The 16,327-nt window shown below is 40.8% G+C and overlaps 1 protein-coding gene across 1 annotated transcript; it reads left to right on the plus strand.

Annotated features, from left to right (window-relative positions):
- The first annotated feature begins 266 nt into the window (after positions 1-266).
- LOC139261972 (protocadherin-10-like) lies at positions 267-15,817 on the plus strand. Its single transcript, XM_070877133.1, has 3 exons — positions 267-2,735; positions 7,396-7,555; positions 15,633-15,817. Exons 1-3 carry the CDS (start codon positions 267-269, stop codon positions 15,815-15,817), a joined length of 2,814 nt encoding a protein of 937 aa, XP_070733234.1.
- Positions 15,818-16,327: the final 510 nt, after the last annotated feature.

Below are 16,327 nucleotides of genomic sequence, written 5' to 3' on the forward strand. Positions count from 1 at the left end.
CACACACTGCGCAGTAGCGAAGAAAGGAACAACACTCAGCAAGCCACTGTCTCCATTCGGATCTAAGCAAATGCCCGAAAAAGTCTAAGGTCACTTGTACAAATACTCTTGGCGATCAGGAGAAAGGCGTCTCCGTGTTGTACAGAAAATACAGCTTTTCATCTCGATGACCAAGGTAATAAACAATTACGTTCTGGACCTTAAATCAAGGGGCGTATAATTCACCGGAGAATCTGGCAGTTATATTCGCAGCACGTTGATCAAAAATGGCTTTCTTGTTAAATTTCAGATTGTCGCCATGCCACGTTCTTTATCTGATACTGGTATACCTTACAGTCTCGGTTTGTCAGAACATTCGCTACACCATTCCTGAAGAATTGGAGCTTCGCGCCTTTGTTGGAAATATTGCTACGGACCTGGGGTTAGATGTAAATACGCTATTGGCGCGTAGATTTCGGATTGAATCATTGAACAAAAAGCAATACTGTGACGTGAATTTAAAAACGGGAATTTTGTTTATAAAAGAAACAATAGACAGAGAAGAGCTTTGTGAACAAAGCCTCACTTGTTTATTGAAGTTAGAGGCTGTGATTGAGAATCCGCTGAACCAACACCGGCTGGAAATTGAGATTCTCGATCTAAATGACAATTCGCCCGTGTTCCAGAGCAGCGAGCTTAACATTGAAATCAAAGAATTCATGGCGCCAGGAACAAGCTTCCGACTCCAGAGCGCCCGGGATCCGGACGCAGGAACCAACAGTATTCGCTCCTACCAACTGAGACCAAACGAGCATTTCACTTTGAAAACACAGCCCGACAGCGTTCAAACTGGCATCCCAGAACTGGTGCTGGAACGACGCCTAGACCGAGAACAACAACCGATTCATCGATTAACACTGACGGCGTTTGATGGCGGAAACCCGGAGAAATTCGGAACTGCCCAGATAATAATCACTGTGCTTGATGTGAACGACAATGCTCCAGTTTGCGAGCAGAACGTCTATCAAATTACCACTGCCGAAAATGTGCCCAAAGGTACTGTGATTGTGAAAGTAACTGCGGTGGATGAGGACGAAGGCCAAAACGGTGATGTAATCTATTCATTCAGTGATCACACTCCTGATAAAGTGCGTGAGGTATTTAGCATAGATTCAGCTAGCGGAGAAATCAGGGTAACCGGTATCGTTGACTTTGAAGAAGCAGAAAATTATCAGATTTCGGTGCAAGCTTCGGACAGAGGTCCACATCCACTATCTGTACACTGTAAAGTTCTGCTCAAGGTTACTGATGTTAATGATAACTGTCCTGTAATAACGATCACGAGTACCTCGAGTTCAATTACGGAGGGTGCTGTTACGGACACTGCAGTCGCGCTGTTAAGAGTTACGGATCCAGATTCTGAACACAGAGCAGATGTTTATTGTAGGATCCCCAGAGATATCCCTTTTAAGCTAAACGCCTCTTTTAATAACTACTACACATTACTCATTCATGGTGAGTTAGATCGTGAAAAAGTGCCAGAATATAACATTACCATTCTATGCACTGATGCAGGTTCTCCTCCTCTCTCGACCAAGCAAACAATCCGAGTTCAAGTCTCAGATATAAATGACAACGTGCCACGCTTTACGCAGCCTTCCGTCTCAATACATGTGATGGAAAATAATGTTATTGGTGCTTCAATTGGTTCTGTGTCAGCTTTTGATCCAGATTCCAATCAGAATGGCCAAATGAGTTTTGATATTTTGGATAGACTGATACACGGATTGCCTGCAGCCACTCTCGTCTCAATAAACTCGGCCAGTGGCATAATGTCTGCTCAAATCTCTTTTGATTTTGAACAACTTAAAACATTTCAAATGTGTGTGCAAGTAAAGGATGCTGGATCCCCTCCGCTTAGCAGTAATGTAACTGTTAATGTGATCATCGTAGATCAGAACGATAATGTCCCTGTGATCGTTTCCCCTTTGTCAAATAAAGGGGCTGCAGCAGAAGACACAATACCAAGATCTGCCGACTCGGGTTACTTGCTTACAAAAGTGACAGCCACTGATGCCGATTCTGGACAGAACGCTGAACTTTCCTACAAACTCCGTCAGCCCACTGATGAAAGTCTGTTTACTGTGGCTCCTGAAACTGGAGAAATCTGGACTATTCGCCGCTTTCGGTCTAACGATTCAGTTAGGCAAAAAATCGTAATCCTGGTGAGGGATAATGGAACTCCGTCCCTTTCATCTACAATCACTATCAATATATCAGTGCAGTACGATACTACAGAAAATGGCTCTAATATCGGCATGTTCGAGACCATTGGTCCATGGAACTACGATTTAAAATGTTATTTATTGATTGCTTTTGGCTCAACGTCATTCCTACTACTTGTGGCGATTGTAATTCTCGGTACGAAGCTGCACAGAGGTACAAATGAATTTAATAGTTACTGCTGCTGTTGGAATACCTCGTACTTTTCGACAAGGGATTCGCTCCATGGAATCCAAAAGGCCAGTGTGAATCTTCAGATACCACCCAATTACACAGAGGTGTATGAAAGCGGGACCTTCCCACAACCATTTCGCTATGACGTGTGCCAAGATGCATCCATGAACCATTTCGCCTTTCTAAAGTTACAAAGTGCAGCCGCGCCCCTAATTAATATCAAGACTGGCTCTTGTGTCGCTCCAGAACATGGAAAGGCATCGAACTCTAAGAGGAAGGATACAACTGCATTTCACGAGGTGAGTGCTGCGTTGTTAAATAGTTTATCATTTTCGGGGGTACGTTATTGTAAAAATGTTGCGGCTGGACTACTAATTCAGAGGCAATAACTAATAATCCCTCGAACGTGAGTTCAAATCCCGCAATAGTAGTTCAAGAAGTTGATTCCAAATTTAAAAAGCAGGATTTATTTTTAAAATCTGCCTGCAGTAAACGTGATCTTCCAGCTGTTCAAAATTCGCAAACACCCAACTGGTCATTAATTTCACTAGTATAATTTACGGAAGGAATCCTGGTCTCCTTATCCGGTATGAGATTCCAATCCTGTAAATTTGCGCTTGGCAGTGAAAGTTCACGGTGTCATGGACGACGAAGCCACTCAGTCTGGATAATTGGATATGAGAACATAAGAGCAAGAGTAGGCCATTCAACACCTCGAGTATGTTCCGCCTTTCAGGTACATTTTGACTTATCTATAGCTCAGCGATATTTACTCGGTTTGCATCCATATTTCCTCAGGTCCTTACAAAACATTTTTCTTATCGACCTCTCTTTTGAAAGGTTCAATATATTTAAAATATGTTGCCTCTATTGAACTTGCTGATCCAAATGAATGGCCCAGTCAGAGGGAACACGTTAAATCCGCTATTATTTACTTCGATCCAGAAGTACAATTACATTAAAACTACACACTACAGATCCTTCAGGATACATAAAATATTTATTACCCCAATACAAAGGGAAAGTGCAGCGGTGCATGGATTACAGTGGCAAATCAGGAAAAACAGAGAAACATAGAAACGTAGAAAATAGGTGCAGGAGTAGGCCATTCGGCCCTTCGATCCTGCACCACCATTCAATGAGTTCATGGCTGAACATGCAACTTCAGTACCCCATTCCTGCTTTCTCGACTTACCCTTGATCCCCCTAGTAGAAAGGACTACATCTAACTCTTTTTTGAATATATTCAATGAATTTGCCTCAACAACTTTATGTGGTAGAAAATTCCACAGGTTCACCACTCTCTCGGTGAATACGTTTCTCCTCATCTCGGTCCTAAATGCCTTACCCCTTATCCTTCGACTGTGACCCCTGGTTCTGGACTTCCCCAACATTAGGAACATTCTTCCTGCATCTAACCTGTCTCAACTCGTCAGAATTTTAAACGTTTCTATGTGATACCCTCTCATTCTTCTGAACTCCAGTGAATACAAGCCCAGTTGATCCAGTCTTTCTTGATATGTCAGTCCTGCCATCCCGTGAATCAGTCTGGTGAACCTTCGCTGCACTTCCTCAATAGCATGAATATCCTTCCTCAAGTTCGGAGACCAAACTGTACACAATACTCCAGGTGTGGCCTCACCAAGGCCCTGTACAACTGTAGTAACACCTCCCTGCCCCTGTACTCAAATCCCCTCGCTATGAAGGCTAACATGCCATTTTCTTTCTTAACCGCCTGCTGAACCTGCATGCCAACCTTCAATGACTGATGTACCGTGACACCCAGGTCTCGTTGCACCTCCCCTTTTCCTAATCTGTCAGCATTTAGAAAATAGTCTGTCTCTCTGTTTTTACCACCAAAGTGGATAACCTCACATTTATCCACATTATACTTCATCTGCCATGCATTTGTCCACGGACATAACCTATCCAAGTCACTCTGTAGCCTCACAGCATCCTCCTCGAATCTCACACTGCCAATCAACTTCGTGTCATCCGCAAATTTGGAGATGCTACATTTAAACCCCTCGTCTAAATCATTAATATACAATGTAAACAGCTGGGGCCCCAGCACAGAACTCTGCTGTACCCCACTAGTCATTGCGTGCCATTCTGAAAAGTACCCATTTACTCCTACTCTTTGCTTCCTGTATGCCAACCAGTTCTCAATCTACGTCAGTACACTACCCCCAATCCCACGTGCTTTAAATTTGCAAATTAATCTCTTGTGTGGGAACTTGTCGAAAGCCTCCTGAAAATCCAAAAACACCACATCAACTAGTTCTCCCTTGTCCACTCTACTGGAAACATCCTCAAAAAATTCTAGAAAATTTGTCAAGCATGATTTCCCTTTCGCAAATCCATGCTGACTTGGACCTATCATGTCACCTCTTTCCAAATGCGCTGCTGTGACATCCTTAATAATTGATTCCATCATTTTACCCACTACCGATGTCAGGCTGACCAGTCTATAATCCCCTGTTTTATTCCCTCCTTTTTTAAAAAGTGGGATTCCATTGGCTACCCTCCACCCCATAGGAACTGATCCAGAGTCTATGGAATGTTGGAAAATGACTGTCAATGCATCCGCTATTTCCAAGGCCACCTCCGTAAGTACTCTGCGATGCAGTCCATCAGGCCCTGGGGATTATTGGTCTTCAATCCCATCAATTTCCCCAACACAATTTCCCAACTAAGAAGAATTTCCCTCAGTTCTCCCTTCTTACTAGACCTTCTGACCTCTTTTATTCCCGGAAGCTTGCTTGTGTCCTCCTTAGTGAATACTGAACAAAGGTACTTGTTCAATTGGTCTGAAATTTCTTTGTTCCCCGTTATGACTTCCCCTGATTCTGACTGCAGGGGACCTACGTTTGTCTTTACTAACCTTTTTCTCTTTACATATCAATCGCAGCTTTTGCAGTCCGTCTTAATGTTCCCTGCATGCTTGCTCTTGTACTCTATTGTCCCTGCCCTAATCAAACACTTTGTCCTCCTCTGCTGAGTTCTAAATTTATCCCAGTCCCCGGGTTCGCTGCTATTTCTGGACAATTTCTATGACACTTCCTTGGCTTTAATACCAGCCCTGATTTCCCTTGATAGCCACGGTTGAGCCACCTTCCCCTTTTTATTTTTATGCCAGACAGGGATGTACAATTGTTGTAGTTCATCCATACTGTCTCTCAATGTCTGCCATTCCCCATCCACTGTCAACCACTTAAGTATCATTCACCAATCTATCCGAGCCAATTCACGCAACATACCTTCAAAGTTACGCTTCTTTAAGTTCTGGACCATGGTCTCTGAATTAACTGTTTCATTCTCCATCCTAATGTAGAATTCCACCATATTATGGTCACTCTTACCTAAGGGGACACGCACAACGAGATTGCGAATTAATCCTCCCTCATTACAGCCCTCAGTTCCCAGCCCTGATCATCCAGGAGCAACGTCTCTGTAATCCCAATCACATCATATCGGTTAACATCTATTTGCACAGTTAATTCATCCACCTTATTACGGACACAAAGCCTGCAGGCTTGCTTTTTAACACCCTTTGTCCTTTTAGAATTATGATGTAGTGTGGCCCTTTTTGTTTCTTGCCTTTGTATACTCGGCCTTCCACTATTGCTTTTTACTTTTCTACCATTTGTTTCTGAGTCCATATTACTTCGCCCTGTCTTGCTGCATAGGTTCCCAGCCCCCTGCCATATTAGTTTAAACACTCCCGAACTGCATTAGCAAATGTTACCTGCAGGACATCAGTTCCAGTCCTGCCCAAGTGCAGACCATCCCTTTTGTACAGGTCCCACTTCCCCCAGAACTGGTTCCAATGTCCCAGGAATTTGAATCCCTCCCTCTTCCACCACTGCTCAAGCCACGTATTTATTCAAACTATCCTGCTCCCTCTACTCTGATTAGCATGTGGCACGGGTAGCTATCCAGAGATTACTAACTTTGAGGCCTTACTTTTTCATTTAACTCCTAGCTTACTAAATTCAGCTGGTAGGACCTCTTCCCGCTTCTTACCCATATCATTGGTACCTACATGTACCACGACAACTGGCTGTTCAACCTCCCTCTCCAGAATGCTCTGCAAGATCAAATATTAGCGCAGATGGGAGATGGGGTTAGTATAAATATACCGAAGGGCCATGAAATATCAATTACCAAGGTCGGCAGAAGAATATGACCGGAGGTTCCACGGAAATAAGGGATTCAGGTCAAGGAAAAGGTAATGAGAAAATCAATGATACAAATGTGTTACTGTATTTACGCGGCGGTGTAAAGCGTAAAAAGTGAAGTTGAATTTTAGTTTACGATGTAGCAGGCAATGCATGATTTTGGAGCTTTGAAAGAAACTTGGCTTCTTCTGCAATGAATATACAAATCAAATATGGAGAGATATGAAATTGCGAGGCTCCATAGCGAAACAAAATGGGAAACACTCGAGATTATTAACAGAACGCATTATGCCAACAAAAGCAAGGTAAATGTGTAATAAGGGGGAGCTGGTATTTAGGCAGCTCCTCTGAGTAGAGTTAAGCACTAATAAATTGAATAAAATAAATTGCTTGAATTGTGCAATGTAATCGTAATCGGGCAGACTGCGATAAGTTGATATATTCCATTACAAAACGAAAAATGTGTAAAAGCATGGCATATTTTCCATAGTAATCAACATATAACGGCTTAACTGATATGGACGGAGGGGGTTGAGTTCCTGCAATCAGAATTTAATGAGCAAGGAGGAAATTAAGAAGCAGGAGTCAAAAATAGTAATCTCTGGATTAATCTCAGTGACAGGCATCGATACAAAAATGGCTGTTGGATAGAAAATTGCGATGAATGCCTCAGTTTTGGAATGGAGGGACGTACACAGTGGTGCTGCCCAAGGTTCAGTATTAGGACCACTGATATTTTTATTTTAAAAAAATTAATAACTTGGACTTGGGGTTACAGGACATAATTTCAAAAATTTCAGATGACACGAATCTTGGAAGTGTCGTAAACAGTGAGGAAAATAGTAATAGACTTCAAGAGGATATCGACAGACTGGTAGAATTAGAGGCCACATGGCAGATGAATTTCAATGCAGAAAATTGTGAGCTGATACATTGTGGTAGGAAGAATGAGGAGTGACAAATGGTTAAATTTTAAATGAGGTGCAAGAAAAGAGGGTACTGGGATGATTGTGCACATAACTTTGAACGTAACATCAGAGTGTTACAAAACATTTAATAATTTAGGCTTTATAAATCGAGACCCGTAGTACAAAGGCCAGAATGTAATGCTGAACATATTTGTTAATGAAAAACTACTTTGGCCCCAGCTGGAGCATTGTGCCCAAATCTCGCTACCATACTTTAAATAGGACGTAAAGGCTTTGGAGAGGTTATGGAAGAGATTTACCAGAATGGTTGCAGGGATGACAGAATGTAGTTGCATAGATAGACTAGGAAGTCGGGGGTCATTTCGTTAGAGCAGAGAAGGTTAAGTGCACATTTGATAGAGTTAGTTCGAAACATAATGTGTTTAGATCGATTAAAGAAAAACAAAGGGGGTAAAATTTCGTATCGCCCCATTCGGGGCATTAATATTTTAAAAGTTACTAAATTAACACCAGGTGCAAATCATTCTCGCCTCCCACGACATCACTTTTAGTGCTCCATTGAGGGAAGCAGTGCTTAATCAAGTGCGAACTACTTCTCTCAGTGCACTAATGTTCGAGAGCATGGCGGTAGTGGCAGAGCACTAAACAATTTCGAGTGCATTGGTAATGGCACACATTCATCACGAAGGCTGATTCCCTCACTTAAAGGGAAGGGCTAATGCTGCCGCACATGCTAGTTGTCATCAGTTTTGTTTGGAAAAAGCGACCTGAGCGACTGCGATTACAGCCCCAAACACGTTCACAAAGTGGAGGGCTTAGACATCTTGCACAAATGAAACATTATGAACTTTGGACAGACATGAGACAGATGCAAATAATAAAGGTTCCGCTAGTTGAAAAGCATTCTCTCTCATTACTGCTCCGGAAGTGCCAAGATGATTTCATAATGCCTCCTTTTGCTGGTGCCGTCTGCGCGAAGCGATAAAGTAGGGGTCGAGAGTCAATTTGCCATGTGCATGATAATGGGGTACTGCGCGCTTTATGACATCACGATCTGCCTTTGTTACAGTAAGTTTGCGGTCACAGGTCACACGCAGATACCAAAAGTGTCTTTGGAGTTATAAGGCATTTATTAAGGGAGCGTTAGTTAAAATACTGTCAAACACAACACACAATCTCGATAAACATACCAGACATACAACCGTGACAAGTAGCTGTTATTAGACCTGATCAGACAGAGGCTGGTGGGACGAACCATTCTTATCTTCATCATCTGTGCTGAAAGGCACTTTGGACATCCCTTTTATTGTCTGTTTAGGGATGGCCCTGGGGGAATGTGTTGGATAGGTGCATTTAACAAATAAGGGATCTTACCAAACATGTGTGCCCAATCGCCTTTCCAGTTCTTTACCTCAACTGAGGAGGAACCCTCCCCTTCACATGTCTTTCCTGTTGGTTATACTTTCTTAAAATCCATCCTCTCAAGGTTGGAGTTAGGCATGGGATACTTGGCCTTCAGATGTCTGGAGCTGCTGGTATGACTTAGTTATGTTCATCACAGTCAAGCTATTGTACCATGGATTTAATATTTAAATTCTAACACCAGTCTGAAGAGGCTTTATGGTCTCAAGTTATTTCTTCTAAAACATAATTTCTTACACAGGCACTAAAACTTAATGCCAGTGATAACCCGGCACTGAAGTTCGCGGGCATCGCTGAATTCATCCCGTCCAGGACCTAATCCCTTAGCAACGAGATACCTCAACTATTCAATCTATATGAAAGACTTGGGTGAAGGGACTGAGTGTAATGTAGCCATGCTTGCTGATGATACAAAGATGGGTGGGAAAGCAAATTGTGAGGAGGAGACAACAAATCTGCAAAGGGATATAAACAGGCTAATTGAGTCGGCAGAAATTTGACAGATGGAATATAATTTGTGAAAATGTGAGGTGATGCACTTTGGAGGAAAGAATAGAAAAGCAAATTATAATTTAAATGGAGAAAAATTAGGAAGTGCTGCATTACAGAGGGACCTGGGGGTTCTTATGCATGAAAAGCAAAATGTTAATATGCAGGTTCAGCAAATAATCAGCAAGGCAATTGGAATGTTGGCCTTTATTGCAAAGGGGATAGAGTAAAAAAGCAGAGAAGTCCTGTTACAACTGTACAGGGTATTTGTGAGGCCAAACCTGGAGCGCTGCATACAGGTTTGGTCTCCATATTTAAGGAAAGATATACTTGCATTGAAGGCTGTTCAGAGAAGGTTCACTAGGTTGATTCTAGAGATGAGAGTTTCGATTTGTGAGGATAGACTGAGTAGGATGGGTCTATACACATTGGAGTGCAGAATAATGAGAGGTGGACTTGTTGAAACATAGAAGATAATGAGGTACTCGACAAGTTGGATGCAGAGAGGATAGTTCCACTCATTGGGGAAACTAAAACTATGGGTAATGGGCCGCCCATTTAAAACTGAAATGAGGAGAAATGTATTCTCTCAGAGGGTTGTAAATCTATGGAACTCTCTGCCAAAGAGAGCTGTGGAGGGAAGGTCATTGAATATATTTAAGGCTGAGATAGACAGATTTTTGAGCGATAAGGGAGTAAAGGATTATGGGGAGTTGGCAGGGAAGTTGAGCTGAGTCAATGATCAGATCAGCCATGACCTTATTGATAGATGGATCAGGCTCGAGGGGCCAAATGGCCTACTCCTGCTCTTATGTCTTATGTTCTTATGTTCTCACCCCTGCCAGGCGATAATGGGAGTTGTGAAACTACCGAAATTCGAGCGCAAACTGTTTCCAATATCTGATGGGTCGATAAGCAAAGAGCACAGATTTAATTATAATTGACGAACGAAGTGACATGACTGCAATGAATGGTTAGTATTTGAAATGTACTGCCTGATAAGGTGGTGAAAAGAGATTCAGTAGTACTATCAAAAAGGAATTGGATATACGCTTAAAGGAGAAAAAAATGAAAGAGCCAGTGCAGATTCGATGGATTTAATTGCCTCCTTCGGCTTTTATTATTCTACGATTCTATGATGGATCAGAAGTATTGTACACTATATTTTTGGGTGTAAATGGAAAACATGCAGTTATACTTTTTTATTTTGTATCGAATTTATGTGCAACAAAAGCAGCCTAGTCAGGAAACTATTTCTGAATAAGCGAGCATCAGTGAGAAAAAAAATCCTTGTTTATGAATACTGTAAATAACCAAGATTCTATTGAAGAAAAATAGCAGAGGGATACCTACCAAATGCATACACTATAAGTGGCACGTAATTGCTTCTTTGCCTAGTTTGTATAGCACCCAATATAGTCTATGGCTGCTCTTGAATTAATCTATAATAATAATCGCGTTATGTTTCATGTAGCAGAAGATAACCTAGGATCATATTATTAATGCAACTAGAGAGTTTTAGAAATATTGCATATTTATAGCAAAGTATGGTGAACAACAAAAAGGATATTAAGTACCTGAAATTTTCATTGTGAATAAATTTGAACGAAACTGTTGTTTCATCGACAACTATGAGATGAAAGACGACTGCATTTGATGAAGAAATTAGCTAAATTTATCTAAGCAAATTGTTAAGAGCAGTAAGCTGATACTTTAGATAACTGGAGTTAATAATTGGGATATTTGGAGTTGTAAGTGAAATTAACCATCTTATTTCCATCCAAACACTGATGCAGTTCTAGAATTAATTGGCTGAGCAAACTAATGAAGTAGCCAGTTTAAATATGATAAAAACAACATTGATGCCTTTCTATCGAGCGTAAATTAAGAGAATATAGAGAGTCTCTGAATGTGGAGTTAATGCAAGAATGATCTCGAGGCTACTTTTCCGAGTTAATATGATCTCAAAATTTCACTGTGGGTTATAATTAGTGATACTGAAAGGGTTCCATCGAGTTTCCTCTCTGACATTTCAGTTAACATTGCATTTTATTTTTACTGCAAAACTGTCGTGCTCGTGTTAATCCACAACCTAGGCTGTTCTGGAAACAGTTGTCACGTTTGATTGAGTTAATATTTGGCTATTATAACTGGATATAATTATTAACATCTATTGTTTTTGTCAATTAGCTTTTCCAAGATTTCTTTTTAAATTCATTCTAATACCTTCTAATTAAGTAACCTAAATTCTTTCTCCACAATGCGGCATTAAATTGTAATAGTAAATTCCTCTTTACGAATAGCAATATTATTCTTGTTTGGTGAAAGTGGATTATGTATGGTAACTAATTAAGTATCATTCTGTTTTTGGATTACAAATCTTAAAAAATATTGATACTTTGATAAACATATGTGTTAATTATCCTCTGAAAACGTAGTTGATTCTACAAAACATACTGTAGTTCATCGACAATCATTATTAGTACCTAGAATTATCAAAAGCAATGGATAAAAACTAAAATATAGGAGGTGGCATGTGTAACATTGGTATACATAGGTATCACCGCTTTTTGGTGATAGTATGACTCGTAGAACTTTTCCTCAAGTACTTAGAGCTTTGTCTGACATTTTGCCATTCTCAAGTTGAAAAATATCACTAATGAAAAATGGAACACCATATCCAATAAAATCACCCAGTATTACCACCAATAAACAAAAAAAAACGCATTCATGTGCACTTGTTAGCTGCAATTGGTGTGGGATAACTTACAGGCAGCAGAGTTTGGGATAAGGATGTTTAGACTGAAAGATGTGTGACTCAAAAGAGAGCGTTAGATTAGTTCAGTCTTCAAATGTATGAATAATTTTACAGTGGCATAGGCATGATGCATGTGTGGCAATAGGCAATACCATGCAATGAAAATAGATGGTCTATGTGATGGAGATTTTTGTTTGCCAGTAACTCACCACGGTCCTAAACAGGAAACTGACATTGCGAACAGGCTGTTGCAGCCTCAGCCAGTTGATGTGGAGAAGATACAGAGTAACTGGTCAGTTTATGGGTTTCGTATTGAAGCCAAAGGGGATGGACTCTGTTGAGTATTGTATAGGATATTGTCATATGTGGATGTACTGTAAAATGTTGTCAGACATCCTTAATTTCTACAATATGTTTAAGGAATAGGAACCACTGAAACGTCTGGTCAATACTGTTTACTAAATCAAGTTAATGAGATAATAAACCACAAGCCCTTAAGTACAGTCCACATGAGATCGGTATCAAATACAATTTCTTACAAAGGACTAATCATCACAAGGGTGAAAGCATATTGTGTTGGCTGCTTAAGCTAGCCTCAGCAGGACAAGTTTGAAATTCTCCAAGACGTCTAGTATGTTGTATCTTTTATACGTGTAATTATGTAAGTGTAACGTGGAAAGCAAACATCATCACATTCCCTCTGTGTGCTATTTACAGACAAGTTATTTTAGTCTTAACGTTAGATCATACCATTTGTTGTGCATGCCTTTAATATATTCCGTTGTTTATTACACTCGGTACATTCCACACAAGTGCTCATTAGTTCTTTTTAGCATTCTAAATTTTCCCAACTAATTCATAGCACAATCTCTACTCCGAATAGATTATTCCATAGCGCATTTTTGACTTCTTTAAATGTACCTAATAGATTGGTTATTTCTGCACATGGCGGGTTAATGTTGACCTTGCAAAGCTATTGCAGAATGAGTACTAATACGGAAACGTAGAAACTTAGAAAATAGGTGCAGGAATAGGCCATTCGGCACTTCGAGCCTGCACCACCATTCAATATGATCATGCTGATCATGCAACTTCAGTACCCCATTCCTGCTTTCTCTCCATACCCCTTGATCCCTTTTGCCATAAGGGCAATATCTAACTCCCTTTTGAATATATCTAATGAACTGGCCTGAACAATTTTCTGTGGTACAGTATTCCACAGTTTCAATTCTCTGAGTGAAGAAGTTTCCCCTCATCTTGTTCCTAAATGGCGTACCCCTTATCCTTGGACTGTGACCCCTGGTACTGGACCTCCCCAACATCGGGAACATGCTTCCTGCATCTAACCTGTCCAGTCCCGTCAAAATTTAATATGTTTCTATGAGATCCCCTCTCATTCTTCTAAATTCCAGTGAATATAAGCCTAGTCGATCCAGTATTTCTTCATATCTCAGTCCTGCCATCCCGGGAATCAATCTGGTGAACCTTCGTTGCACTCACTCAATAGCAATGTCCTTCCTCAGGTTAAGGAGAACAAAACTGGAAACAATATTCAAGGCGTGGACTCATCAAGGTCCTGTACAACTGCATTAAGACCTTCCTGGTCCTATACTCAAATCCTCTCGCTATGGAGGTCAAAATACCATTTGCCTTCTTCACTGCCTGCTGTACCTGCATGCCTACTTTCAATGACTGATGTACCATGACACCCAGGTCTTGTTGCACCTCACCTTTTCCGAATCTGTTACCATTCAGATAATATTCTGTCTTCCTGTTTTTGCCACCGAAGTGCGTAACCTTACATTTATCCACATTATATTGCATCTGCCATGCATTTTTCCACTCATCTAACCTGTCCAAATCACCATGCAGCCTCTTAGCCTCCTCCTCAAAGCTCACACTGCTACCCAGCTTAGTATCATCTGCAGACTTGGAGATATTACATTCAATTCCTTCATCTAAATCATTAATGTATATTGTAAATAGCTCGGTCCCAGCACTGTGACCTAGCGGTACTCAACAATTCACTGCCTGCCATTCTGAAAAGGACCCGTTTATTCCTACTCATTGCTTCCTGTCTGCCAACCAGTTCTCTTTCCACATCAGCACATTACCCCCAATGCCATGTACTTTAATTTTGCACAATAATCTCTCGTGTCCGACCTTTTGAAAATCCAAATACACCACATCCACTGGTTCTCCCTTGTCCACTCTAATGGTTACATCCTCAAAAAATTATTTAAGATTTGTCAAGCATGGTTTCTCTTTCATAAATCCATGCTGACTTGGACAGATCCCGTCACTGATTTCCAAATGTGTTACTATTAAATCTTTAATAATTAATTCCAACATTTTACCCACTACTGATGTCAGACTAACCAGTCTATAATTCCCTGATTTCTCTCACCCTCCTTTTTTATACAGTGGGGTTACATTAGCTACCCTCCAGTCCATAGGAACTGATTCAAAGACTATAGAATGTTGGAAAATGACCGCCAATACATCAACTATTTCTAGGGCCACTTCATTAAGTACTCTGGGATGCAGACTGTCAGGCTCTGAAGATTATCGCCTTCAATCCCATCAATGTCTCTAACACAATTTCCTGACTAATAAGGATTTCCTTCAGTTCCTCATTCTCGCTAGACCCTCGGTCCGCTAGTATTTCCAGAAAGTTATTTCTGTCTTCCTTAGTGATTGGTCTGCCATTTCTTTGTTCCTCATTATAAATTCACCTGGTTCTGACTGTCTTCACTAATCTTTTTCTCTTTACATATCTATAGGAGCATTTGCAGTTAGTTTTTATGTTCCCTGCAAGCGTAGTCTCATACTCTATTTCCCCCCTCTTAATTAACCCCTTTGTCCTCCTATGCTGAATTCTAAATTTCTCACAGTCCTCAGGTTTGCTGCTTTTTCTGGCCAATTTGTAAGCATCTTCCTTGGATTTAACACTATCCCTAATTTCCCTTGTTAGCCACGGTTGAGCAACCTTTACTGTTTTATTTTTTACTCTAGATAGGGATGTAAATTGTTCAAGTTCATCCATGTGATCTTCAAATGTCTGCCATTGCCTATCCACCTTCAACCCTTTCAGTATCATTCGCCAGTCTATCCTAGACAATTCATGTCTTATACCATCGAAGTTATCTTTCTCTAATTTCAGGACCCTAGTCTCTGAATTAACTGTGTCACTCTACACCTTAATGAAGAATTCTACCATATTTTGACCACTCTTCTCCAAGGGGCCTCGCACAAGAAGATTGCTAATTAATACTCTCTCATTACTCAACACCCAGTCTAGGATAGCCAACTCTCTCATTAGTTCCTCAACATATTGGTTTAGAAAACCATCCCTTATATGTGATATAGATTGTTAAAGCTTATCTTTTTGACCTGGAACCCAAGACCATATCTTAGGCAAGCATTCTGATAGCACAGGCAGAGTGTTCGAGAGAGATGGTGGAGAAGTAAAGATTAATGTCATTGCTTACGGGAGGACTGAATTCATAGTTTTTGATGATGTTGCCAGGGGATATCATGTAGCTAAAGAAGCTGAAATGGGCAATGAAGAGATCTTGGGGTCTCCCGATGTGACAGTATGAAATGAGTAGAGTAGCCATTTATAGAGATAATGTGGTTGCAGCTGGTTAGGTAAGATTGGAATCTAGCAAAGGCAATGCCATCTAGCTCGACAAGGAACTAAAGACAACGACCAAGAAATTGCAGGCGGAGGCTTCCCATGGTCGCATGTCTCCAACTGCAATAATTTCTTCGAAAATATCTGGTGGTCCTGGGGCGCTACACAACTGCGAGTGTAGGGGCCCACCGATCTCTGCGATCACGTTGTTTGGCCCAACCTATCAGAATATCGGGATCACCATTCATACTTAAAATAATTCTGTATAAGCATTGAGTGTTGGAAAGAGATGGTAGAGATATAGATTTAGGTCAGCTTCTTACATGAAGACTGAATTAATAGTTTTTGATGATGTTGTCGCGATTTCTCACTCGGAGCCATGGCAACATCATCAAAAACGACACGATGACAGTAACTGACAACTGCTGGACGGACTACTGGCTAAATTGCTCTATCATCTCCATCAACGTAGCCC

This window comes from Pristiophorus japonicus, chromosome 4, assembly GCF_044704955.1.
Source record: "Pristiophorus japonicus isolate sPriJap1 chromosome 4, sPriJap1.hap1, whole genome shotgun sequence".
Taxonomy (NCBI): Eukaryota; Metazoa; Chordata; class Chondrichthyes; family Pristiophoridae; genus Pristiophorus; species Pristiophorus japonicus.

Excerpts from the sequence above, each read along its gene's own strand:
- LOC139261972 (XM_070877133.1), top strand. The coding sequence starts at position 267 with ATGGCTTTCTTGTTAAATTTCAGATTGTCGCCATGCCACGTTCTTTAT. Across the intron at positions 2,736-7,395 it reads ATACAACTGCATTTCACGAG|GACATAATTTCAAAAATTTC; the intron begins GTGAGTGCTGCG and ends TTGGGGTTACAG. Across the intron at positions 7,556-15,632 it reads TTGTGAGCTGATACATTGTG|GCAAGCATTCTGATAGCACA; the intron begins GTAGGAAGAATG and ends ACCATATCTTAG.